This window comes from Canis lupus, chromosome 24, assembly GCF_003254725.2.
Source record: "Canis lupus dingo isolate Sandy chromosome 24, ASM325472v2, whole genome shotgun sequence".
NCBI classification, from domain to species: domain Eukaryota; kingdom Metazoa; phylum Chordata; class Mammalia; order Carnivora; family Canidae; genus Canis; species Canis lupus.
The window spans coordinates 36673051-36698515 of record NC_064266.1 but is presented as its reverse complement, the minus strand read 5'-3'; the positions used below and the strand labels follow the sequence as shown (position 1 = coordinate 36698515).

At 54.2% G+C, this 25465-nt stretch overlaps 1 protein-coding gene across 2 annotated transcripts; it reads left to right on the top strand.

The window, feature by feature from the left end:
* The first annotated feature begins 871 nt into the window (after positions 1 to 871).
* PEDS1 (plasmanylethanolamine desaturase 1) lies at positions 872 to 24448 on the top strand. Of its 2 annotated transcripts, none has more exons than XM_025470383.3 (6): positions 872 to 1094; positions 8838 to 8957; positions 18020 to 18111; positions 19253 to 19397; positions 20730 to 20942; positions 22951 to 24448. In XM_025470383.3, exons 1-6 carry the CDS (start codon positions 971 to 973, stop codon positions 23070 to 23072), a joined length of 816 nt encoding a protein of 271 aa, XP_025326168.1. In that variant the 5' UTR covers positions 872 to 970; the 3' UTR covers positions 23073 to 24448. The 2 variants fall into 2 exon arrangements, with proteins under 2 accessions (XP_025326168.1, XP_025326169.1); XM_025470384.3 differs by lacking the exon at positions 872 to 1094 and adding an exon at positions 4196 to 4327.
* Positions 24449 to 25465: the final 1017 nt, after the last annotated feature.

The following is a 25465-nucleotide window of genomic DNA, read 5'->3' as shown; positions in this document are numbered from 1 at the left end:
CTGACCCAGCCACGGGGATTCGGCTGTTTTTGAACAAAGCGAGTCCGGGTCCTCGGGAGCTGGTGGTTTTCTGGTGGGTGACACATGAACTGCAAGTTCACTGCCCGTGACAAGCGCTGTGAAGACAAAACGGGATGATGTCACAGTGACCGGAGGAGGGGGCAGCTTGGAGCAGGGAAGTCAGGAGGGCCCCTGAGGACACCGCGGGCAGAGGCTGCTGCTGGCTCTTGGCCCGGCGCCTCACGGATACGAAGCGCTCACCAAATCTCACAGCGACGCTCAAGGTCCTCGTCACCAGTGTAGTGTCCTCTCCCTCGGGAGGGCGGGAGGTCCTGGGGGTCGGGCTCGGCACGCTCCACACCAGCCGGCGCACAGTAGGTGTACGCACGGCCCTCGGCACCTCTGCACGCGGGGGCTGGGGGAGCTCGCCCGGGGACCGCGGACCCAGCCGGCAAGCGCCCTGCGAAGTGCCCACCGCGCGCCGGTCCCTGGCCCGCGCCCGGCGCCCTCCACTCGCGCCCGGGGCGCACAGGAGGCGCTTGACAGTGCGCGCCGAAGAGCCGCCCGTGTCTGGGTCCGGCGGCGCAGCACCTCGGCCCATTGCACAGGCCGGCACACCGAGCGCGAGGTGGGCGGGGCCGGGGCCGGAGCCGGGGCCCGCCGGGGGCCGCCCGCCGCGGGGAGGGCCGCGCCGCCGCCCCGCGCTTCCGTGCCCAGCTGCGCCCAGCTGCGCTCCTGCCCCCCGAGCGCCGCGGTTGGCTGCGGCTCGGCGGCCGCTGATTGGCCATCGCGACCCCGGCGCGGCCTCCGATTGGCTGTGACGCGCGGCCGGGCGAGGCCCCCGCCCGCGCCGCCGCCGCGCCCGGCGCTGAGCGGTCATTGGGCGGCGTGATCTCGCCGCGGTGCCGCGGCCCTGCCGCCGCCGCCGCCGCCGCTAGCAGAGCGCACCGGGCGGGCCCGGCGAGCGGCCATGGCGGGCGCCGAGGACGGGCCAGGTCAGCAGCCGGAGCTCGACGAGGATGAGGCGGCGTATTGCCGGCGCTGGGGCGCGCAGCACGCCGGGGCCCGCGAGCTGGCCGCGCTCTACTCTCCAGGTAAGACCTCCGGGCCCCCCCCCCGGCCCCCGCTCCGGGCCTGCAGCCACCAGCCCGGGCTGCGGACAGCGACCCCGGGTCCCCCGATCTGAACCCCAGCCTCGGCTTCTCAACTTGTAAATAGCGCCCCCAAGTCCGGGGACCCCACCCCAGCGCCCCGTCCAAGCTCGAGCCGGAGCCCCAGCCACGGGGCTTTCTGGACGCACAGACAATCCCTATATCAGGGAACTGCCATATCAGCTCCCCGGGCCACGTACGGAGCTCCCATGGCACCCCCGGATCCGGATCCTAGCCTCAGAGCATCTGCGGCTGCAAAGAGAGCCCCTGGACTTAGGGACCCCCATCCAGGACCCTGTCCGAGCTGGAGGCAGCCCGTCAGCTACATGCACGCTCCCCCCTCCCCCCACGGCCTCTTAAAAGTCACATTCCATCCCAGGTCTCCCCGGTCCGGAATTCACAACCTAGGGCCCCATCTGTGCCCCAGCCAGGGCCCTGGGCAGCAAACAGTGACCTCACTCCCCCCCCCCAAAATCTGAGCACACCAGCCTCCCTGCTCTAGGAACCCCAACTCAAGGATCCCCTCGGCTACCTAGCGCCCCAAACGCCGCCCTTCCCCCAAGTCCCATTCTAGTTGTAGCTTCGGTGGCCACAGACCACCCCCTCCCCCAGCAGAGAGGAGCCTCATCTCTCACTCTATTCGGGAATCCCGATCGGTGAGGGCACTGTAAGTCTTCCAGTTTAAGCTCCTCCCATATGCAAGCCCCAAGTCCAGCCCTTACTCCTTTCCCATTGCATATATTAGCCCCCTCCATTAGGACTTGGGGCCAGAGCCCCCCTCATTCTCCAAACCAGACCACAGTTTAGAGACCCTTACCCCCGTTCTGCCCTCAGACCATGATTCTTGGCTCCTTCGTGCTGTGCCTACTATTTATGCTCCAGCAAACACCAGCTTCCCCACGCCTCTCTGACTTCCAGTAGGGCCCAAGGGATCTCAATGCCTGGGCCCTCTGCCCCCAGGGGTTAAGGAAGTGCCGTTGAGAACTCCAGAGTCAGGTGACTGGAAGCTGCACAAGGCCCCTCTGCCTGGATGTCACCATCACATCAAGCTTTGTTTGTCAAATATTCTGACATCTTTCCTTATGCCGGGGGGACAGCCACCATACACAGCCCTTGGCCTGGAGTGGCCATGGGTTCACTGTCACCAGTGAGGCTTTCTACGCTGGCCAAGGTTTGCATACCATCTCTGCCATCACTGGATGTGTGACCTTGGACCATTTGCTTTCTTGTTGAATCTTAAGTCACCAGAGGCCTTTCTGGATTTGTAATTCTATGCTCTGGGTGTTATTATTTTCTTAAAAAAGACTTGGGCACCTAGCCCATGATGCTATGGTTTCTTTAGCCTATTCCCAAAACACCTAGCCTATGGACTTAAAACCTCCTACACTCCCTGGGACAGGCGGGACTTGGCATCCTGACTGCTTTTTGCTGCGTGACCTGGGCCAAGCCACTTTCCTTCTCTGCGCCTCAGTTTTCTCACCTCTCACATGGGCATAAAGTAAAGTTTACCTGTTCCTTAGTGTTTTGGGGAAGAGGAAACGAGTTCATCCACTTTGTTGCAGTGCCTGGCATATAGTAGGCACTCCGTATTGCTGACCCAATTGTCTGGTGTTTCCCTTGAGTCTTGGAGTAAGCTTTTCACCTCTCTGGTCCTCAGACTCACCACCTGAGGTTCCCAGACTGAAGAGTAAGAATTCAAAGGCCTCCTCCTTTGGTGTCCAGCTCTGCCCACCTGGGTAAACCTTACCCATTTTTAACCAATCATACTCAGTCCTTCTAAGCTCCCCCAGGAGACTCCCCTTTCTTCATTCCACCGTGATTGCATAGTGGTTCTGATTTCCCCAAATACCCTTCACCCTCTGAAGAACAGCCACGCAGGGATCTGAGGCTGCAGACAGCCTCCTGGATGCCCCAAGCGTTCAGTAAAGGCCTTACTTCTCTTGACTTGGGGCTGAGAGGAGGCCAGGAGGTGAGGAGTAAAGACTGGAGAAGCGGGAGGTTGGCCAGACTGATTTCTTCAAATTTCATAGGTCTCCCTTCCCCTGTCTCTCTTGCTCTCCTGTGTGGCCTTGCTGAAGTGCCTGGACCTCTCTGGACCCAACTTATGAAATGAGGAACCAGGCTCAATACATATGGAGCACCATCGTCATAGTCCCTGTTCTAGGCCCTGAGAGCAAAGCAGTGAATAAGACAGGAAACAAAAAACAAAAAACAAAAAAAAAAACAGCTGGCATCTTACTAAACCCAGTAAATAAAGAAAATAGCTCACATGCCCAGTGGTGGCAAGCATTATGGAGCAAACACATAGCAGGAAAGGAGGAAGTGAAATGTTGCTGGAACAGTAACTTATTAGAGAGGGAACAGTTAGGGCCTCACTGAGTGAGTAATATTTGAACATAGATGTGAAGGGAGGGAGACCTGAAGATATTTCAGGAAGGATTGATTGCCCCAGACCAGGGACCCAGCAAGTGCAAAGGCCCTGAGGTGGGAGCATGCCCGGAGTGTTTGTAGAACACCAAAGAGTCCCATGGGCTGGAGAAAAATGAGCAAGGGGAGAGTAGGAGAAGCTTCTGTGTTCCAGGACTGAATTCTTGATATTCTTGGGGCCAGATGTGGATTGGCACCGTGACAGTTGGCAGCAATAACAAGGCAGTTAACATAGTTGACATTTACCAAGCACTGCCTGTGCTGCACATTCTCTTCAGATGCTCTCCTTTCATCTTCACTGCAGCTGTCTGAGGTGTCCCCTCAGTATTAATCCCATTGTCCCCACCCTGGCACCCGGAGTCTTCTCAGAGCCCAGCCCCTCCGTGTGTTCTTCCTCATGCTTGTCCTGTGTGAGATCAAGCTTGTATCTGCCCCTCCCAGAGGGTAGAGCAGTGAGGCCAGAGGCTGCCCTCGTGTGATTCGCCTGGCACTTCATGAACACCCTGTCCGTCTCGAAGAAATTTCCCGAGGCAGAGCAGAGTAGGCCCTTGCGCACAGTCACACAGCCGGTTAGCAGCAGAGCCAGAACCAGAACACTGGCGGAAGGAGGGGGATGTTCCAGGTTCCGTGTTCTTGGTCTTCACTGTGGAAGTGAGGCAGCCCTGGGTGGGTGTGCCAGAGGGGACCAATGTTCCAGGTCACTAGAGGGCCGGTGATAGAGAGAGCAGGCCTGGTGTCTGCAGGAAGCTGTGAGTAGCCTGATGGGCGCGGCACCGGGTGGTGGCACCAGCGAGGGCCACCAAGGGGGGTGGCCTCGGCCCATCCCTGGGGCCTGTGGGTCCCAGGAAGCCACGGAGGGTCCCACAGTCCACCGCACTCCGGGTTTGGGGTTTGCAGCCTGCCCCATGCCAGGATCTGTGAAGGACCTGGGGCGCTTGGTAGGCCTCTTGGGCCACCCCCGGGGTAAGACTGGCCTCTAGCTTCCCTGCGGGTACCAGCTGACACCTTGCAGTGTGCATGCGCCCGGGGCTCTGGGGGTGGCTCCAGGGAATCACTGGGGCCGGCTGTCCAAACCACCCTGGCTTGACTACGGGCACCTCTGGCCCCAGGGGACACAAGGATCTCTTAGCTTAGGGTCAGGGGAAAGTCCCTCAAAGTGGGCCCGACTGAAGCCAGAGACATGGACCCCTTCCCTGGCCAAGCCTGGTCCCTGCCATTCCGGGCCGAGCTTTGTCCCTGTCTCCCACAGTCTCGTTCTTTTTCCACTTCTTTGTCTGTCCTCTCCGGCCATGCTCTTTGTCTTTTTTCTTTGTCTCCCTATAATCTCTTCGTGTCTCTGTTTTTCTCTCTTCCGGTCTCTCCATTTCTCATTTCTTCATGTCTCTGATTCCTGTTCTCTGTCTCTGATTATCTGTGTGTCTCTCTTCCTCTGTCTTCCTCTGGTTCCTGCCTTCTCTCCACTCCCGATGCCGGGAGCCATCAAAAGTACAGGTTATTCAGGGCTTGCCGGACCGAAACATGAAGAGGTGGGCCTGATGCCAGCCCTTGGCCGCTGTGGCCTACCCCCAGGAAAGCAAAGATGGCCGAGGCCTGGCGCCTGGCCTCCCTGACTCCTCCCAGCCCTCCACAACCACCGCACACAAGCCTGATCTCCCCAGGCCAGCAGGCATTCACTGCCATAACTCAGAGCCCAGATCATGGACCCAGGCCAGGCTGGGGGCCAGCTCCGGAAAACAAGGCCCAGCGCTCTGCCAGAGGTGGCCCGAGTGCTTGTGTCCTTCTCTCCCCCAGGCCTTAGTCTGCCCATCTGTAAAGTGACACCACTGAGACCATCTGACCCAGCAGACCCTGCCAGGCTGACTGTCCGTGCTGTGACTTTGGACCAGTCATTTCATCCCTCAGGCCTAGTCTCTCCCTCTGAAGGACAGGACAGATGGTCCCCAGCCCACAGGTGTCTGGCAGGGGCTGGCTCAGCTCATCCCTGGCTTTATTCCTGGCCTACAGTAGATGCTCCACCAGAGACGTTGGGGGCCCCAGGGATGGGCCGAGTCCACCCCTGTTGGTGGCCCTCGCTGGTGCCACCACCCGGTGCAGCGCCCATCAGGCTACTCACACCTTCCCGCAGACACCAGGCCCACTCTGTCACCAGCCCTCCAGACAGATGCTCTAGTGAAACTCCAGATGCTTACTTCGTACCTGGCCTACAGTAGATGCTCACTTATTATACATGGATTTTTTATGGATCAAAGTTGAAGCACTTGGTCTGGGAAGGATCCAGATTCCAGAGGCCAATGACAGAAAGCATTTAGATGGGAAACTATTCCAATTTAGGGGACATTCTCCAAGACACGGGGAGAGAGTTGGGGGCTCTTTAGAACCAGGACACCTCAGAACATCCAGGCTAATGTGTCCCATTGACAAGCCCAGCATCCAAACCCAGCTCTTCATTTTCACCCACTGAGCCTCAATTTCCCCACCTGGGGAGTGAGATCATATAGCTCATCCCTGGAAGGATTGAGACTTAAATGAGGGACTGTGCTTCCAGCTCAAAAATGCAGATGACTGCAGGGCTGCCCCAAAGGTAGCCACCCAATAGGAGGTCGCAGGGGAAGTTGGGGACTCGGCTGAACCAGGAGCTCTCGCCCCATCCGGTGGGGGCAGGCAGCCACTGCTGCTCAGGCCTGGGGTGCCCAGAGCCTTCTCAAGGGAAGCAAGAAATTAGGAATTGTGTGTGTGTGTGTGTGTGTGTGTGTGTGTGTTTAAGCTGAGAGCAAAATGTGCCGGGAGCTGATCTGCGGCATCTCTGCTGTGGGCTGTACCCCGCACCCCACTGTGCTAGGCCTTGGTGTGTGTCACCCCCACATATTGCTGGCTCTGCAGGCTAGGGGTCAGGCAGGCAGGCTGGCTTGAAGAATCACTTTTCCTTACCCCCCTACCTGTACCCTGCAGACTTCTGCTTCTGGGTCCTACGTCCGGGCCACAAACAGGAACCAGAAAGGGGAAGGCCGCGCTGGGCCAGATTACAGTGACCCCAGGTAGGGGACGCTGGAGCAACAGGGTCACGTGAACCAAGAGAAACAGCCACTGACCAAGAAGTGGGATGCAACAGGTTCTAGGCTCGCTGCTGCTGCTGTGTGACTGCTGCTGGGGCCCTTGCCCTTGCTGGACCTCAGTGTCCTCATCTGTGCAAAAGAGGGCCAAGGGTAGACAGCCCTGAACATGCCCCTTCTCCCCTCTGACCCTCAGTCTTTCATATGGCAAAGGGAAGACAGCTGTTCTGATTCCAGCCCAGGGCACAGTATGATAGCATGGCTATCATGATAGCATGTGTACGTCCTGGCTACGGCCCTTCCTTCTGAGGTGCTTTGGTGAGGGGCACCCAGAGACAAAGCCTGGCAGTTGTCCTCTAAGATGATGTTCAGGAATTTGTTCATTCTGTGGGCATTTACTGAGCACCAGCTGTGTGCCAGGGCCCTGGTAAACAAGCCAGACGTGGTCCTGGGCCTCCTGTGAGTTCACATTTGGGTAGGGGCAGATAGATATCATAGGGGCAGTGACAATCCCTCATGACAGGGCCCCATGTTGGGCGAGTCCTAAGAGGAGGCATCATGGATGGCCTCCTGGAGGTAGAGGTTCCAGGCTGAGATCTGTAAGGGCATTGCCAGAGACACTCCAGGTGAGAATGGAGTGAAGGAAACCGAGAGGACAGACACAGGAGGAACCCTCTCCATTTGCCACGTCCCCTTCGGTGGTTAATCACACATAAGGACCTGCCTGGCCATAGGATCCTAGTGTGTCGCTGGCTAGCTCTGCAGCCTTAGGTTACTTACTTGCTTGGGACTACTCTGACCCGCCGATCTCTCGTCTGCAAAAAGGCATCGCCTCAGCAGATACCTGGCACATAGCAAGTGCTCAGTAGATGTTAAACACTAATGATAAGGAAATTATTATCATTAAAGGTCTTCCATGCCCTTGGGACCAGCTGCCTGGGAAAACATCCCCAGGGGCCCTGTAGCACATTCTGTGTCACCCACGCAATGTTTTCCTTCCCTTTCATTTTTTTAAGTGTTAATTTACAATTACAAGAAAAGATTTTTGATAGAGGAGTACATTCACAAATATTAAATTCCAAGGGGAGGAAGTGAAAGCCAGTCTTGACTAGATAGCTTTTTCCTTTCTTACATAAATGGCTGCTGTTAGCGCTTTGCTTTTTTGCACTTACCTGTATGTCCTGGACATCCTCCATGTGCACATATAAACAGCTGCCCAGGCTTTTTTTTTTTTCTTCCTGGCTGCAGAGATGCCGTGGACCAAATTAATTTGGCTGATCCCCCAGGCGTTGGATGCTTCCGTTTTTTCCAGTGTAGATACCCCAAAAGACACCTCAAACAGAGCTGCAGTGAGTGAATCAGCTTGTCTGAGCTCACATGCCTTTTAAAAATATGTGGCAGGAGATTTAAAAAGATTTCACACCCATGCCCAGATTTCTAGCTTCTCTTGGGAATGAGAAGCTTGAGCACCCTGGGCCTATACTCCCACCTGGCAGGAAGATGCTGGTGAGTGACCGTCCTTCCAAAGGGCTTGTGCTGCATCGCATGGCTCCCCACCCAGCTCACCTTACTCCACATCACCTGCCTGGCCCCCGGAGGCTTTGGGAGTTTGCAAACCTTCATCTGCACTGCCTCTTCTTTCCAGTGTCATGTTCCTTGACCCCTGCTTCTGGCAGGAGCCCTAGAAGTAGTCATCAAGGCCCATTTCTCCTAAATCCCTGACTCGCTGGAGCCCTGCTTGCTGAAAGTTGGGCAGGATCTGTTCCTCTGGGGTTAAAAAGTGTTGGTAGCCTCCACCTCCAAATAACTACATACAAAAGGGGACAAGTGATGCCACCATGTCAGTTTAAAAAAAAGAAAGCACTCATTAAAGTTCCCTTGGGTGTCCCTGGAGTGAACCCACAAGAGCCCAGAAGACAAGTTCTGGTCCCGCCTGTCAAAGAATTAGCGTACGTAAGGCAAGCTTCATGGACCAGTGTCTTGGGCAGACTCCTCCCCTTCTTTGGGCTTCAGTGACATGATCTGTGAAATGGGTAGGCTGAAGCCTTTTCTACATGGCAGTCCCAGCGTTCAGCCTGTGGTTAGCACTTCAGACTCACTGAACACGGCGGAAGAGCTCGTCCTGGTCCAGCTCTGCCTGGCTTTGGTCCTCAGCCCCTTGGCCTTCGCCACCAGCCCTGCACTCACCTCTGGCCTCCTGTCCCCACAGGCAAGCGCTTCCAGGAGTGGTGCTGTGTGGTTTTGTGCTTTGGCCTCATTGCCCACAACGTGGCTCATCTCCTGCTGCTGGCCCGCTGGGAGCACACGCCCCTCGTCATGCTGGGTGTCGGTAAGTGCCTGTGGACCCTCTGCCTGCCTCGGTTTCCCCTGGGGTCAGGGACCTCCCTGGTGTCTGTGCCACCCTGATGGCAACTTGCACACATGTGTAATGGTGTGTGGCTGTGTGTGTGCATGCGTGTGCATGCGTCTCTGTGCACGTGTGAATCAAGTACATGCTGTGGGAACCCCGCCTCTGGTCCAGTGATGCCTCTCTTCTTCCTCTCACTTGGGCCAAAACCCTGGACATCATCCTCAGTTCCTTTTTCTTCTGTTCTACATCCAGACTCTCAGCAGGTGCCCTTGGCACTACTTTCAAAATGCACCCAGAATCCAAACATTACTCTCCACCTCGACTGTCCTCACTCTGGTCCGGCCACTGACTTCTCCTGCCCAGACTCTCGTGGGAGCCTCTTCCCTGGTCCCCACCTTCCCTTTGCCCCCACTGTCCATTCTTCGCTGGTAGCCAGAAGGATCCCATTAGATCCTTGATGAGGTCACACTATACCCCCATTCTCTGTATACATAGAATAAAACACCAACTCCTCGGTACAGCCTGGCCTCGGTTCCTCCTCAGACCTCATCTCCCTTCCCATCCTCTGGGGCCTCCACTCCCTCCACGCTGGCCTCTTCATTATGTCTCCACCATGTACTGTTAGACACACTCATATTTCAGGGCCTTTGCACATGCTGTTCCTGTGCCTGGAACTCTCTTCCCACAGATACCTGCCCAGTTCACTTCCTCATCCAGGTCTCTACTTAGAGGTCACCTCCTCAGGGAAGCTCTCCCTGATGACCCCTCAAAAATGGCAGCCCTGCCACGTACCATCGCCTCAGCATACTCTGCTATACAATATATTTCTTTGCTCAGTATCTCTCCCTCCACTCAAATCTCAGATCCCTGAGAGTAGGCATGCTTTGTATTCACTGCTGCAGCCCCAGCCCCAAGCACGAGGCCTGGCACACAGTAGGTACTCAATTAATGTTTATTGAATCAGAGTGAATGAATGAGCAAGCTGTAACTACAGTACCCGCTGAGTGTTTCCCATTGGTCAGTCCTCCCCCATCCACAGCCAGGGAGGTGGGTGCTACACTGGTAATCATTTTCCAGATGAGCAAACTGAGGCTAATAGAAGGGCCAGCCAGTGTCCACCTCAAGCCAGAAGCACAACATAGTTCTTCATTCAGCATCTCCACTCCCAGGTCCCAGGGTGACTCCTTTTCTTCCTGTCCACGCACCAGCCTCCCCTCTGCCCTCGAACTCAGGCACTCATCACCTCCTCTGGCCCCAGGCTCCCAGGAGGAGGGGGCAGCTGTGCCCTTGGTCTGTCCGCCTGGGCCTCCCTAAGTGTTCAGCTCCCACAATCTCATTAAAAGCACTCTGGCCGCCTAAGCCAATAGTGCTCAGGCTGGCTAATAGAGCCATCTGGGTCTGCAGTGGGGTGGGCCTGTGGGGGGGGGGGGGGGGGGGGGCCGGGCCAGCTGGAGGAGAGGGAGTTAACCCATCCGATGCTGGGGAGCCTGGGCCCCATCTGAGGAGCCACATGTGCCCCCTCGCCCAGGCCTGAGCGGGTCCCCACCTGCAGTGTCTCTGCCTCAGAGCATCACATTCAAGGGCAGGAATGCGACCAGCCTGAGCCCTGTTCCCCCATCTGGGGGTGGTTACCGGCAACCCCTGGGTTCAGGTCCCAGCTCCACAAGCTCATGGCTTGTGGGGCCAAGGTTGTTGAGTTCCTCAGCCTTGTTTTTACACCTCTACAAATTGAGGCTGATTGTGAGGGCAAAATACAGGTGTGCGTAGCAGCTGAGGGGCCAGTGACCAAGTAGAGGTGGGGAGGAGGCCCCACCTGACGTGTGCCGCTCTGCTTCACCATGTTTCCCAAGTGCCTGCTATGCACCAAGCCACACGTTGGACACTTGTAACTCCTAGTGTCAACCTAGTGAGGAGGTTTTGATCACTATCCCCTGAGAGGCCGAGACACTTGCCCGTTGGCCCTCCCTGGTGCAGCAGCAGAGTCTGGAATCATACATCCAGACCTGCCAGCTCTCGAGCCAGACTCTCCCAGCAGGGCCCCGTACAGTCTCCAGTTAGCACTGCTAGGAGACTATGTCAGAGCTCAAGTGGGTGTTGTGTGACCCAGGAGGATGGGTGTCCCAGGCAGGTCACCACCTTCCTGCCCTGGTCGAGATTCGAGCTTCCAGTCCCTGGCTCAGGAACCCTCTAGTTGTCCAGTCACGGCGTGTGACACCACTTCCCCCATCCCACACCTCTGCCTCTGAGCTGATAAGAGCAGACAATCTCCTGATAGTGGTATTTGCACAGTCCCTAATCGATTTAAGTAGCCACCCTGATTTGTGTGTTAACACGCAGGAGGCCAGGCACCGTGCCAGTCTGCAGAGCCTACCTCTAGCCAGGCACTATCTCCCCAGAGGTTCCGGTGCCCCTGGCAGGCCCTGGAAACCAGGGGAGGCGGAAGCATGAAAAGGTGCCCAGTTAATAAACACGGACAGATGATGCAATGCTGGCAAGCAAAATCAAGATAAGCGAACAGGCAGGAAAGAGTGAAGAGGTCAGGGAAGGCTCTTCTGGAAAAGTGAAGAAGGTGAGAGAAGAGGCCAAGCAGATGTGTGGGGGAGGGGCAGCAGGGAACAGCAGGTACAGAGGCCCAGAGGCTGGCGTGTGCCCAGTGAACAGCCGGGAAGCCAGTGTGGCTGGAGCAGATTGATCAAAGGGGGTTGGGGGGCCTGGGTGGCTCAGTCGATTAAGTGTCTGCCTTCTGCTCAGGTCATGCTCCCAGGGTCTTGGGATCGAGCTCCATATCTGGCTCCTTGCTTGGCAGGGAGCCTGCCTCTCCCTCTCCTGCTCTCCCTGCGTGTATGTGCTGTCTCTCTCTCTGTCAAATAAAAAATTTTTTAAAGTTTTTTTTTTTTTTTTAAAGAAGATTGATCAAAGGAAATAGCCGGTGGCAGCTCGAGAGGCAGTCCGAGAGGGGCGCAGCCTCTGCAGGACTGTGGTCTGGACTTGGGGTTTTGTTCTACAGTCCATGAGGGGGCCACTGGTGAGCTTCCTGCAGGGAGCTGCAGGCGGGGAAGGAAGGGGGCAGGGAGGACCAGAGAGGCTATGAGGATGGTGGCCCAGACCCGGTAAGGCGGTGGAGGTGGTGAAAAATCATTAGATTCTCGGTGAGCTGTGTGAGGCAGGCAGCCAGAGTATCCCATCAGGTCAGCTGTGGAGGTGAGAGAGGGCCTGTCAGTGGCACCTCTCAGGCTTTGATGCAAGGGGTGAGGTGGCCACTAACTGAGGTGGGAAGAGGTGGCTTGAGGGGGGATGCTTGAGCTGCCTGCCTGGGAGCCAGGGCGAGGTACCGTACCGAGCAGGAAATTGGAAATCTGAGTCTGGAGTCCAGGGAAGGCAGCTAGAGATAGAAATCTGGGAGTGTTCACAGTAGAAGAGGTATTTGAAGCTCAGATGCTGACGGAGCGCCCCCAGGGGCTGAGTGCAAGTTCAGAAGAGGCCACAGGCCCCTCTGCCTCCATGCTGGCCAGGAGGAAGGACCGCCAAGGGGTTGGGCGGGGTTGCAGAGGGCAGGAAGAGAATGTGTCCCCAGAAGACGTGGGGGTCAACTGGGAGTGGTCCCTGAGCAGACCAGCAGGATGGGGCAGCGAGGGGACCACTGGATTTGGCCACATGGAGGCCATCAGTGACCTTGACAAGGGCAGTGTTGTGGTCAAGGAAGGTGTGAAGAAGTAAGTGTGCCTGGGAGCCTTGGCTATTTGCTGTACTTGAGGAAAGTGCCTGTGAGTTAAGTTGACACTCAAGGAGTCCGTAGGAATTTTCTGGCAGACTGGTAGAGGGGAGGGTGTTCCAGACTAGGGAGCCCAGGGAATGCAAAGACTGGCGATGAGGATAGAGGTCACATGGCCTCAGGTCAGGTGAGGAGTCAAGCTGAAAGCTGGTAAAAGGTGGTAAAGCCAGGATTTGGCCCAGACCCCCATGGAGCAGCCTTCAGCAGATAGCTCCTGTCTTAGCTGCTCTCGGAATGGGAGGGGCCTTGGAATGGGAGGGGGCTAACAAGTCACAGCTGGGTGACCTATGGCCAGATGAAGGCCCCAGGGCGCCCAAGGACTATGTCAAGGTCACCGGTGGGTTACGGTAGCCTGGAGTGAGTTATTTACTGTCCCGTACCCTGTTCCAGTGTCCCGCACATGGGGTGCCCCCAGGATGAGCCCAGCCCCAGCTGCTGCCACCTGCCCTGGGACAAAGACGCCCTGTGTGCTAGCCTCTGCCACCCCCGCCACCCCCCCCACCCCCCCCACCCCCCCCGCCCCCCCCGCCACCCCCCCCACCCCCCCCACCCCCCCCCCGCCATGAAAGCCTCCTCAGGCAGCAGGCCAGGAGTCCTGGAGTCACTGCTCTAGAAACAGCTGCTTACAGAGGCCCAGGGATCACAGAGCCCAAGGAGGGGGGTGCTCCTTCTCTCCAAAAATAATTCTTGACATCTGTTCAAAGCACATATCCCTCCCTGTTCGGCAGCCTGCTAAGGCCAGGTGCTGGTCATTTGACAGATGATGGGACTGAGGCCTGGGGAGGGGGGTGATAGTTAAACTACTAACTGGAGCTCCCCCTGGGAGCACTCACTGTGTACCAGGGACTGACTTTATTAACCAGTTTATTAACCAGTTGTAAGGTAAGTGCTGTTAACATCCCCATTTCTCAAACCTGGACACAAAGGCTTGGTGTCAACGTGAACCAGCCTCACCATGGTCCCCAGCCCCACTTGCCAGCAGCCACGGCTGCCCTCACCATCTGAGTCTCATTCCTCCTCTGGAAAGTCGGCATATATGGGGACCCATCACTAGGGATGTGAAATAAGGTGATGCAGTTTTTCAAAAAGAGACTTTATTTACAGAAAACAAGCAGATAGTTCAGCGATTTCCCATCATATGTCCCCTGCCCCCACTTTCCCGTATTGTTAACGTCTTATATTTTACACTAGTGTCATACATTTGTTACAATCAATGAATGCACTGATATGGATACATTATTATAAATTAAAGTCCATAGTTTCTTCAGATTTCCTTAGTTTCTACCTAACATGTCCTTTTAATGCTCCCAGATCCCATCTAGGATCCCACTCACATTTATTTATCATGTTCCTTTAGGCTCCTCTTGGCTGTGACAGTTTCTCAGACTTTCCTTGTTTTTGGTGACCTTGACAATTTTGAGGAACCCTGGTATTTCATAGGATGCCCCTCTCTGGGAATTTGCCTGGGGTTGTTTTTTTTCTTCTTCTTCTTTTCTTTTCATTTTTTTTTCCCCAAAGATTTTTTAATTTATTAGAGAGAGAGAGCACAAACAAGGGGGAAGAACAGAAGGAAAGGGAGAAGCAGACTCACCACTGAGCAGGGAGCCAGAAATGGGGCTCAATCCCAGGACCCTGAGATCATGACCTGAGCCAAAATCAAGAGTCGGGCGCTTGAGCAACAGAGGCACCTAGGTGCTCCTTTCTGGTGCTTTTTTTTTTTTTTTTTTAAGATTGTATTTATTTTATTCATGAGACACAGAAAGAGAAGCAGGTTCCCTGGAGGGAGCCCAATGTGGGACTCGATCCCTGGACTCCAGGATCACGCCCTGAGCTGAAGGCAGGCACTAAACCACTAAGCCACCCAGGGATCCCTCTGGTGCTTTTCATAGACCACATTCTGTTTTGGGGAGAGGAAGAGCTCAGAGGTAAAATACCATTTCCATCACATCGTAGCTAGCGAATGTACTATCAACATGACTTAGACTGTGATGTTGACCTTGACCACTTGGCCCACGGAGTGTTTGTCAGCTTTCCCCACTGTAAAGTTACCCTCCTCCTCTTTCCATACAGTATCTTCCCTGGAAGGAAGTCATTGTGAAGAGTCCATATTTAAGGCATGGGAGTTATGTTCCCCAATAATGCATTTTTAACACCTTTTAACACCATGTGCCTGGCACATGGGAAGTGCTCCGTAACTGTTAACCACTATCATACATATTGTTTTTATTATCATTCTTGTCATCTACCAGGATTAACTGCTTAGGACGATTAAGGAGATAAGATGTGTAACCGGCTTAGGAATGGCCGTGGTACAGTTTAGGGATTAAGAGAGATAAAACATTTAAGGTGCTGGCACAAGGTCTGTTACCTTTAAGTGCTCAATAAATGTTGAGTGAGAACAAATAAATAGCTGTCATCTTTACCCAAAGGAAATGCAAGCATATGTCTGCCTACAGACTTGTGTGTGAATGTTCACAGTGGCTTGACTCCTAGCAGCTGCACCTGGAAACCACCCAGACATCCAACAGCTAAATTGATAAACACACCGTGGTACATCCAGACAATGGAATACTGCTCAGCAATAAAAAGGATATGCCATGATGGAGATAAAGCAGGGAGATGCTACCAAGAGCATCTGCCTGAGAGGATGGATGTGCCAGGGGTTTTGGGTGATGTTTGCCCTGAGCTGAGGAGGAGCTGGCCACTCAAGGATCTTCAGGGAGGGATAGAGTGCCAGGTAGAGGAACAGCAAGTGCAGAAGACGCCCCTTGGCTTGGGGCGTCTGGCTGGCTCACCAGTAAAGCAACTGCCTTAGTTGAGCTCAGGTCATGATCCCAGGGTCTTGGGATTGAGCCTTCCATTCGGGCTCCGTGCTTAGCAGGAAGGCTGCTTCTCCCTCTCCTTCTGCCCCTCCCCCCTGCTTGTGCTCTCTCGCTCACTCTCTAATAAATAAAATCTTTTTTTTTTTTTTTTTTTTTAGTTTTCATCCATTTATTTGAGAGATATGACTGAGTAGGGAATAAGATTCTGGGATCATGACCTGAGCCAAAGGCAGTCACTTAACTGACTGAGGCACCCATAAATAAAATCGTCTCCCCTGTTCCCCTAGCCCAGGTCCACTCTTCTAGCACTGTCACCGAGGGGCAGGACTCCCAGCCTGGTTAGCATCCAGGGGTTTTTTCTGCAGCCTACACAGTGTCCCAAGGCCCTGGTCCCCTGTCACCAAGGAGCTGAGGACCCCAGCAGAACACAAAGAATCCTTAAATGGACCCAGCTGGGCCTCAGAAGATTTCACAGGGAGAAACAATCTGTGCAGGAGAAGGGAAAGGGTTTGCCTCAAGTCCTGGGACTCAGAAAACTGCACTCGAAACTGCTTTTGTAACCTGCATGGTTCACAGCCTGCCCCCACCCCATCCTATCACTCTGCCCTAGTGGACAGTGAGCTCAGTGTCTGCTGCATCTCTGGCTCTAGAGTTTGGCACCCAGTAGTCCTCACAGAATGTTGCTTGATTGACAAAATGACCCCAGAACAACAATAATACTGTGTACTGAGTGTTTGCTATGTGCCAAGCACTGTACTCAGTGGTTTACATTGATTAATTCAAGGAGTATTTATTGAATGCCTACTAAGTACCAGGAACTGGGATGCAGCCATAAACAAAAGATTAAAACCCCTGCCTTTGTGGAGCTGACACTCTTGAGTGGGGAGATCATGAGCAAACAAAAGTGAAGCCCTGCTGCCTGTGCACCAGGATAGGTGCTTTGGAGAAAAAGAAAGACAGGAGACAGGAAATGCTGGAAGATGGGGGTGGTTTTAATTTTAGATCAGGTGTTCCCAGCAGATGTTTGAGCAAAGACCTGGAGGAAGTGAAGGAGTGAGCTGTGCTACATCTGGGGAAAGAATATTCTGGGCAGAGGGAACAGCAGATGCAGAGAGAGAGATGCAGAGGTGTGTGAGGGTGTACAGGGGAAAGGGAATAAGCCAGAAGGGCTGAGATGGCAGTGAGCAGGGGGACTGATGCCAGATAGCACTGGGGTGTTACCTTGCACAGGTAGCTGGCCACTCTGCCTCAGTTTCTCCACTGTACAGGGGTGGTGGCGCATCCTGCTGTGTTAGATTTGGACCTCCAGGCAGGTTAAGAGCCAGACTGTGCCACTTGCCATCTTTGTGGCCTCTGCCCTAGTCACCTCTGTTCTCCAGGCTTCCTATTTCCACCGCTATAAGGGGAGCATGAGGACGGTCCCAACTTGGAACAAACTGAAAATCCACTGAGCTCAAGTGTGGAAAGCACTTGTGTCTAGCACTGAAACTGCTCAATAAATGGCAGCTGCTTCCTGTAGCTGTTTCCCGTAATCACCATTCCCATCTACCTAGAAGAAATTAGGGCACAGAGAGGTTAAGTATTATGCCCAACGTCACACAGCTAGTGAGAGACACCTAGGATTTAAGTCCAGATCTAACAGCTCTCAGCCTCTGTCTTATACTGACCCCCTCAAGTGAGTGAATGGTGTTGGGGTCTTTGAGGGAACCTCAGCCCAGTTCAGAATACATTGGGAAAGTCAAGAAGGAAAAGGCTGCCAGAAACCAAATCATGACATTTATTGTGATAAAAGCTAGGTCGGGGCATGCCTGGATGGCTCCGCAGTTGAGTGTCTACCTTCGGCTCAGGCTGTGATCCTGGGGTCCTGGATCTAGTTCCACATTGGGCTCCTGGCAAGGAACCTGCTTCTCCCTCTGCCTGTGTCTCTGCCTCTCTCTGTGTGTCTCTCATGAATAAATAAATAAAATCTTAAAAAAAAAAAAAAAAAAAAAGCTAGGTCAGGGAGGAAAGCTCCTGTCTGCACCAGAGGTATTTCCCAACACCAGACCCCAGAAGGACATTTCCATCTAGTCACTGGCATCAAGAGCGAGCTTCCCTCTGTGGAGTGCTTGGGGGCCAGAGAGAAGGGCACGGTCAGCTCCTAATGGGGAAAAGCTGAGTTGGTCTGTGCATGCCCAGTTTATTTCCTCCAGACCCACCGAACAGATGAGTCCCCACAAATCCCCTGGACAGAGCAAGTAGAGGGACAGGAGTGTTGTGCCTCAGGTTCCATTCACAGGGAAGCAAGCAACCCAGGTAGAGAAGGGACACCCCCACCTCCCATAACAAGTGAGTGAGTGAGCCAGCCAGCAGGCGAGGGAAGGCAGACGCCCTGCCTCGGGGTGGAGGGTGAGCAGGACCGCCCCCTCTGGGTCCCCCAGCCCCACCTCACCCTCTCTTGTCCACAGTTGCAGGCGCTCTCATTGTTGACTTCTTGTCTGGCCTGGTGCACTGGGGAGCTGACACTTGGGGCTCCGTGGAGCTGCCCATCGTGGGGAAGGTGCGTATGCTGACCCAGGCCTGCAGTCCAGCAAGAGCTTGGGCCTTGCTCACCTCGGGTGAGCTCCCGTCCTCTCCGAGCTTCCTGCTGCCCTGTGCGAAAGAGGGAAACCATTGTTCCAGTCTGATGTCATCTCCCACCCCATCCGGGACCCAAACAGTCTAGAAAACCCCCTGGGACTTTCTGGACGCAAAAGCATCAGGCATGGGATAATCCGAAAGCTTTGAAGCCCTTGAACTTGGGGGCGACGCCTTGTTCTCCTTTGCCAGCCCTGCTGCGCCTCACTGTGCGCTTGAATCACACTTTACCTTCTGTCAGACTTCTTGGGAGGTGACAGAAAGCCCAGTACAAGCTGGCTCACCCAAACCCAGGTACTGGTTCATGAAACTGGAAAATTCAGAAGTAGAGCAGAGGTGAAGTGCGGCGGCGTCCGGCAGCACACATAGTCATACCACGTTCTCCTGACTCCCTCTGGTCTCTCTCCGTGTCTCCGTCTGCTTTCCTCTCTGTTGGCTCCACTGTCACGTAGGCTTCTCCTTCACCGTCCTGCCAGGTCGGCCCTGGCAGTGGAGAGCCAGCTCTCCTTTCCCACGGTGAGAGCCAAAGTCCCATGGCGCTCTCCCATTGGCCTGGCTCGGGTCATGTGCCCATCCCTGCCAGCCACTGGGGCAGAGAGAGGGCCTGATTGGCCCAGCCAGAGTCACGTGCTCACTTTAAACTAGCAGGAGGTGGGTCCGCCCCAGAGGAACAACCTGTACCTACAGAAGAGGAAGAGGGGGGAGGCTGTTCCCAGGAGGGGTGGGGCACTGGGGAGAAAGAGAGAAGGCCCCATGCCACTGTGCAGGGCGTCTGCGGCTGTGTTAGGGTGGAGTGGGTCTCCAACTCCCCTCACACCCCTGATGGGGGGACTGCGGCCCCAAGTGGGGCAGTAGTATCCCGAGGTCCCCACCAAGTCATTTCGACTGGCTTCTGCTAGAGCTGCTTAGACTGGACCCTGAAGCCCCGTGGGCTCTGCATCAGTAGCCTGGTGGCTTCTGTCATCCCAGAGGCCGGGAGGCGGTGGAGAGAGGCTGGCCACACAGGCTGACTGGGCCGATGTATCCCTTCTCCTCCCCCACCCCCTACCCCTGCCCTCACCCAGGCTTTTATTCGACCCTTCCGGGAGCATCACATTGACCCCACAGCCATTACACGACATGACTTCATCGAAACCAACGGGGACAACTGCCTGGTGACGCTGCTGCCTCTGCTAAACATGGCCTACAAGTTCCGCACCCAGAGCCCTGGTGAGTGTGCCCACTGTTGGTGGGCTGCAAGGGGTCTGTGGGGGCAGAGTCCCCTCACAACGTCATAAAAAATGTTTTAGTTATCAACATGTAAAATTGGGCCATTTGACATAAAAATCTGTGCTCCCAGCTTCTCTTGAACCATCCAATCTGGCCATCCCAGGCCCTTGTTCCTATTTGGCTTCACTGGGCGGGAGCGGAGCTGCAGCCACCACCTTTAGGCAGTCCCCAATGCTCCCTGCTGCCCTGCACCTGGACCACCTTGTGCATCTGCATTACCTGCCTGGCCCTGAGGGCTGCTGGCTTGGCTGCCCTGGCTCAGGAGGAAGAATGCCGGCTGTGAACTCAGGAAGCTCTGAGTTCTGATCTCTGCCCTCCCTATCTTGGAGAAAAAGCAAGTCATTTCACCTCTGTGAGCCTCAGTTACCTTATCTGTCAAGTGGGCAGAAGATGGAGGATATGCACTTCTTCTGTACCAGGTCTTATTCTAACAACTTGACACCTCATTGATCCTGAAAGGAGCCCCGCTCTGGTTAGATGTGATGAGTTTCTGTGGTATCATGGGTGCTGCAGTACCCACCTATATCCTCTCACTCAGGTATGCACCCATCCCCTAGCTGCCGTGAGTGGTGGCTGCCAACTACTCCCAGCTGTCCCCTCTGAGAACTGCCAGAGCAGGTTCCACCTCTCCCCTTGGGATAAGCCCAAAGCCTAAGCCCAAAGTGAGAGGGAAAGTCTACAGAAGACCAGGCCTCTTACCTCTGGGTGGGATCAACTCTGTAGACCCACTAACCCTCCAGAGCTGCCCCCTGGATCAGGCTGAGACAAGACTCCCCCCAACCCCATCATTGCTTAGTTCTCCCACTGCTTCCCTCACTCCCTGAGATGTTTTACTGAACAGAGGATGCGCCCCCCCCCATTCTCCCACGGATAAATTATGAGCACATGAACCCTTGTCTCAGGCTCTGCTTCTAGGGAACCCAAAGACTTACTCCCATTTTACCGATGATGAAGTTGAGACTCAAAGAGGCAGAGGCACTGACCCAAGCTCATATAGCCAAGAAGTGTTAGAGCACAGACCTGAACCCTGCTCTGCCTGACTCCAGAGCCAACATTTATAACTATTTCTTATGCTTACTCCATTATCTGCACACTGCACAGAAGAGAAGACTGAGGCCCAGAAAGGAGTCTGAACTTGCCTAAGACCATGGGGGAGGGTGGAAGGAGGCCTGGGATCTGCCCAGGAACAAGTGGTGAGGGCCAGGCCTGCGGAGGCCCTGCCCTGTGACAACTTTGTGGCCCTGTGGGCACCACCCTCTCCCCACCCTGCAGAAGCCCTGGAGCAGCTGTACCCCTGGGAGTGCTTCGTCTTTTGCCTGATCATCTTCGGCACCTTCACCAACCAAATCCACAAGTGGTCACACACGTACTTTGGGCTGCCACGCTGGGTCACCCTCCTGCAGGACTGGCATATCATCCTGCCACGCAAACACCACCGCATCCACCATGTCTCTCCCCACGAGACCTACTTCTGCATCACCACAGGTTCGGCTACAGGGTGGCGTGGAACAGGCTGTCCCCACCTCCAGCTGTAGCTCCATCCTCAGGGTCATAGGGCAGAGGTCACAGTAGGAGGTCATGTAATCCTTGCCCTGCAAGAACATGCCCTTACAATACTCGTGGACCTACTATGTGTCAGACATTCTCCTAGGTGCTGAGGACACAGCAGTACAAGGGAGACAACCTTTCCCACTCCCACTGCCCACATCACGGAGTTATGATTCCACCCACCCATCCAGCAGATGTTTTTTGAGCACCTACTGTGTGCCATGCACAGTCCTGGGCTTAGGACACAGCACTCAACAAACAGGCACAGATCTCTGCCTTTGTGGCATTCCCACTCTAATAGGGGACATTCCAGACAATACATGAGTAGTACATTTAACAATGCTAACTGCTGTGGAGCAAATGAGAGCAGAGGGTAGAAGGAAAAGGGGGGAGACTTTGCCCTTGAGATAAGGTGGTCACCAAAGGCCTCACTGAGAAGGTGACATGTGGACTGAGGGAGAAGGTAATGCAGATCTGAAGGAAGAGCCCTCCAGGCAACGGGAACAGCAGGTGCGAAGTCCCTGAAGGAGGAACACACGTGCCTGGTTGGTTTGAGGAACAGCAAGGAGGTTAGTGTGGCTGGAGTGAAGGGCATTAGGGGCAGAGTAGAGGGGAGATGACAAAGTCAAGATGTGAGAAATGTTATAGGGGACAAAGCAGGGTGAAGGGCAGAGAGTCCTGGAGTGGGAAGGCAGGAGTCACTGTTCATATAAGGAAGTCAGAAATCTAAAAAAAGAAAAGTGAAGGAGGCGCCCCATAGCCAAGTAAGGAAAGACCAGTTCAGACAAAGGGAACAGCAAGTGCAGAGGCCCCGAGGCAGGAACATGCCTGGTGTGACTGAGGAACTCTAAGGAGACCCACATGCCATTGGCGTTAACGAACCAGTACCAAAAGTAAATGGAGGTTTTCCGGGGCCAGCTGGCATGAAAATTAAGTGTAGCAGAGGTGCCGACGACACTGACAGCAAGCTAGTCCAGCTTGTCCAACTGGCCTCTCTTCCACAGGGGCCTTTCGGGGTCTCAGACCTCGCTGGATGTCCTTTTTCTCCCCCAAGGAATGGGGCTGCAGCCGCCTCCTTACAGACCACCTCCCCAGGGCCAGGGTGTGAATAGCATGACGGCAGATGCAAATTGCTCGGCATGTAATATATACTTGATGAGTTACTGCCCCTGGTTTTTACAGGGGACAGAACTGAGAACCACAACAAATATTTTTTTTGTATGTCCTAAAGTCATGTTCTTTGAGGGCAGGTGGAGGGATGCGAATTTAGGCTGTTGAGGAGCTCAGCTAACTAACTGCTCAGCCAGGCCAAGGGTCAATCCTAGTTTGGCCACCCACTCATTGGGAGACTCCCATCCAAGCCTGTCTTCACCTCTGGAAAGTGGGACTCATAGTACCTACCTCATGATTTGGGGGAAAAGCTGTAACAGAGGAAAGAAGATTGTAAGCAATGTTAGTGAGCATCTACTATGTGCCGCAAGATCAACAGTAGAAAAACATGGGTTTGGTTGGGTGGAGCAGGACATTCTAGTTGGGCATTGGGGAGAAAAACTAACACAAAACAGGAAAGTGGTGGATTAATGAGAATGGTTACAGGTCATCATAAAGGTTATAATGAAACAAAAGTGAGTGATGGGGTCAAGGAAGGCTTCCTGGAAGAGGTGGCAGGTGAGCCCAATGATAAGAAATGCTGCCACCACGCCTGATGCATAGTAAGCCCTTGGTGGGAAAGTGAGTGAGTTAGGGTATGGAGACATGTGTGAACAGCCCCTAAGCCCATGGGTGGGAGGGCCCCATTCCCAGATCCTCAGTCCACCCTTGTCCCCTGCCCCATACAGACATACGTACCTGGTTGCTCCTGCCCCCAGCCAAGCCAGAACTTTCCTTCCATCTCCTCTATTACTGCTCTCCCATTCAACCCTCCGATGCCCTGTTTTTACTGCAGGCTGGCTCAACTACCCCCTGGAGAAGATAGGCTTCTGGCGACGCCTAGAGGACCTCATCCAGGGCCTGACTGGCGAGAAGCCTCGGGCAGATGACATGAAATGGGCCCAGAAGATCAAATAACTCCTCCGAGCCTGCCACCTTATTGCCAACCTTCCCCAGCCCCTGTACCCCCAAACCGAAGCCATCTGCCAAATTCCAGCCTCCTTGTGCTGGCCCCCTCCAGATGGAGAGGACGCCTCCTGGGCTGGGCCCGGGCACCCCCAGCCCACCCCCTCGTGACACAGAATACTTGAGCCACTGATTTTTTCATTTCCTCTTTTTCATTTTCTTTCCTGGGCCCCTTCCCAGCCACCTGAGCTGCTCTGTCTCCAAGCCTGACTGCAGAAAAAGGAGCCCCGCTGTGCCAGCCCTTCCTTGGGTAGAGGGGAAACTCACCCACTCCCTGCACCCCTACAGCCCACCCCTACCCCTTCCTCACCGGGCAGCCCTTCAGCGTGGCTGGCGTTGGGACCACTGAGTCGTCTTAGCTGTCTCTCCTTGCTTGCCCCCAGTGGTTGAGGAGCTCCCAGGCATACCGGAGTGTCCCTGGAGCATTGCCCTGCCATGGCCCTGTGAACTGACCCTGAAGGCCTGGATGGCTGGACAGCCCCAGGCACCACCTGCATCCTAACCTGTTCACCCAAGAATGGCAAAGTGCAGCAAGGGTCTGAGGGCAGCCGGCCAGAAGAGGCAGGAATCCCCCTCCCCAAGCCCGGACCCCCTCTCTCCTCCACCTCCCCATCTGCCCATGTGATTCCAGCCAGAGCTGATATCTCTAATCAGAGGACGACTTCACAGAGTGCAGCCCCTGCAAAGGGTCGTGGTCATTTGGAAGGGGACATGGTGTCCCCTCTGGCTAGGGGAATGTCAGAGAAGGAAGAATGGGGCTTTTTTTTTTTTTTTTTTGGTTTTTTTTTTTTTTTTAAAGGTGCTTGCTTGTTTAATGTAAATAATAGAAAGCCTTAATATCTTTTCTGTAACACGGAGTAATATTTTAATGTCATGTTTTGGATGTACATAATATATTTATAACAAAGCAGCAAGAGTCTACTTAACCTTGGCTGCCTGGTGTTTCCTGGTTGGCTGGTTGGGGGGTGGTTAAAGATCCTAGAGGATAAGGCCCCACCCCTACCCCATTCCTAGCTCCTCTCCTCCAGCCTTAGGCTCAAATGGGAGCTTTGTCACCTGAGACAGTGAATTAACGTTGCCGTCTGCTCCAAACACTTTTGGAGGGGACCCACAACTGGATGAGGAATGGTCTTCCTGCAGGAGATCATGATAGAGTGATGAAGGCAAATCCCTATTAGTGTATTCCTTCAGCAAATGTTACTGGCACCTGGTGTGTGCCAGGCTCCAACCTGGACATTGGGCACTGCAGTGAACAGACAGACAAAGACTTACCCTGGCGGAGCTGACCTCCTGAAGAGAGACAATAAACATAAATAAATGCACATGTACATTCAGATGGTGATTTGTAAAGAAGGTAAAAAATAATCACATTGGAAAAGCAGGGTGGTCAGGGAGGGTCTCTCTGAGAAGGGACATTTGACCTGAGACCCGTGGGAGGAGATGGAGCCAGCTGTGGGGAAGAGACCAGCAGACTGGACAGTAAATGCAAAGGCCCTGAGGCAGGAACAAGTCTGAGGTTAAAAGACAGTGGGGCTGAACTGAAGTGAACAGGGGAAAGTGGATGATATGGTTGGAAAATTAGAGGCTTGTTACAGGCTGAGGAAGTTGGGAGACACTGGACATTTTAGACAAATGAGTATGTTGTTCATTTATTCATTGAACAAGAAATTCTAGGGCACCTCCCATGTGCTGAATTTCCCATGAGATTCAGTAGTGAACATACAGACATTACAATCAATATCTAGTCTGGGCTAGATAGTTTCTGCAATACTAGCAAAAAGGGGGGGACAGAGAAATGATAAAATACTCTTTAGAGTGGACACAGATAAAGCTTTTGTAAAAATGTGACCCATGACTTAATTTTCCTTAAAGTTTGCCCACCACTAGATTTGTAACTGTCCGAGGGGACCACAAAAGGGGAATTAGAGTTCAATTCGTAAGTGACAGAAAATGATAGCTTAAGTAAAAATAGCCAGAATGATTTAACTCCTATAACTGAAGAGTTGAGAGGAGGTGGCTGTGACTTAAGATTTGGCAGGACCCAGGGGTTCACATGATTCACCAGACCCTGGTCAGTCTAGTTCCGCTTTTCCCTGAGTTGAGACCTGACATTGGACAAGCTCTGCAATCTCAGTGGAAAAAGTTTCCCCTGCCTGTGGTTGCAGCAAATGCCCAAGGCAGGCTTCTCACTGGGACAAATTGGGTCTCGTGGTGGTGAATGGCTCTGGCTGGCCGGGTTTGAAACACACCAACCTGGAGTTTTAGGGGTGGGAATGATACTTCCCAAGCCACAGGACTGAGAGGAAGGAGAGATGGTTTGTTCCCAAAAAGAAAAAGTAAGGTGT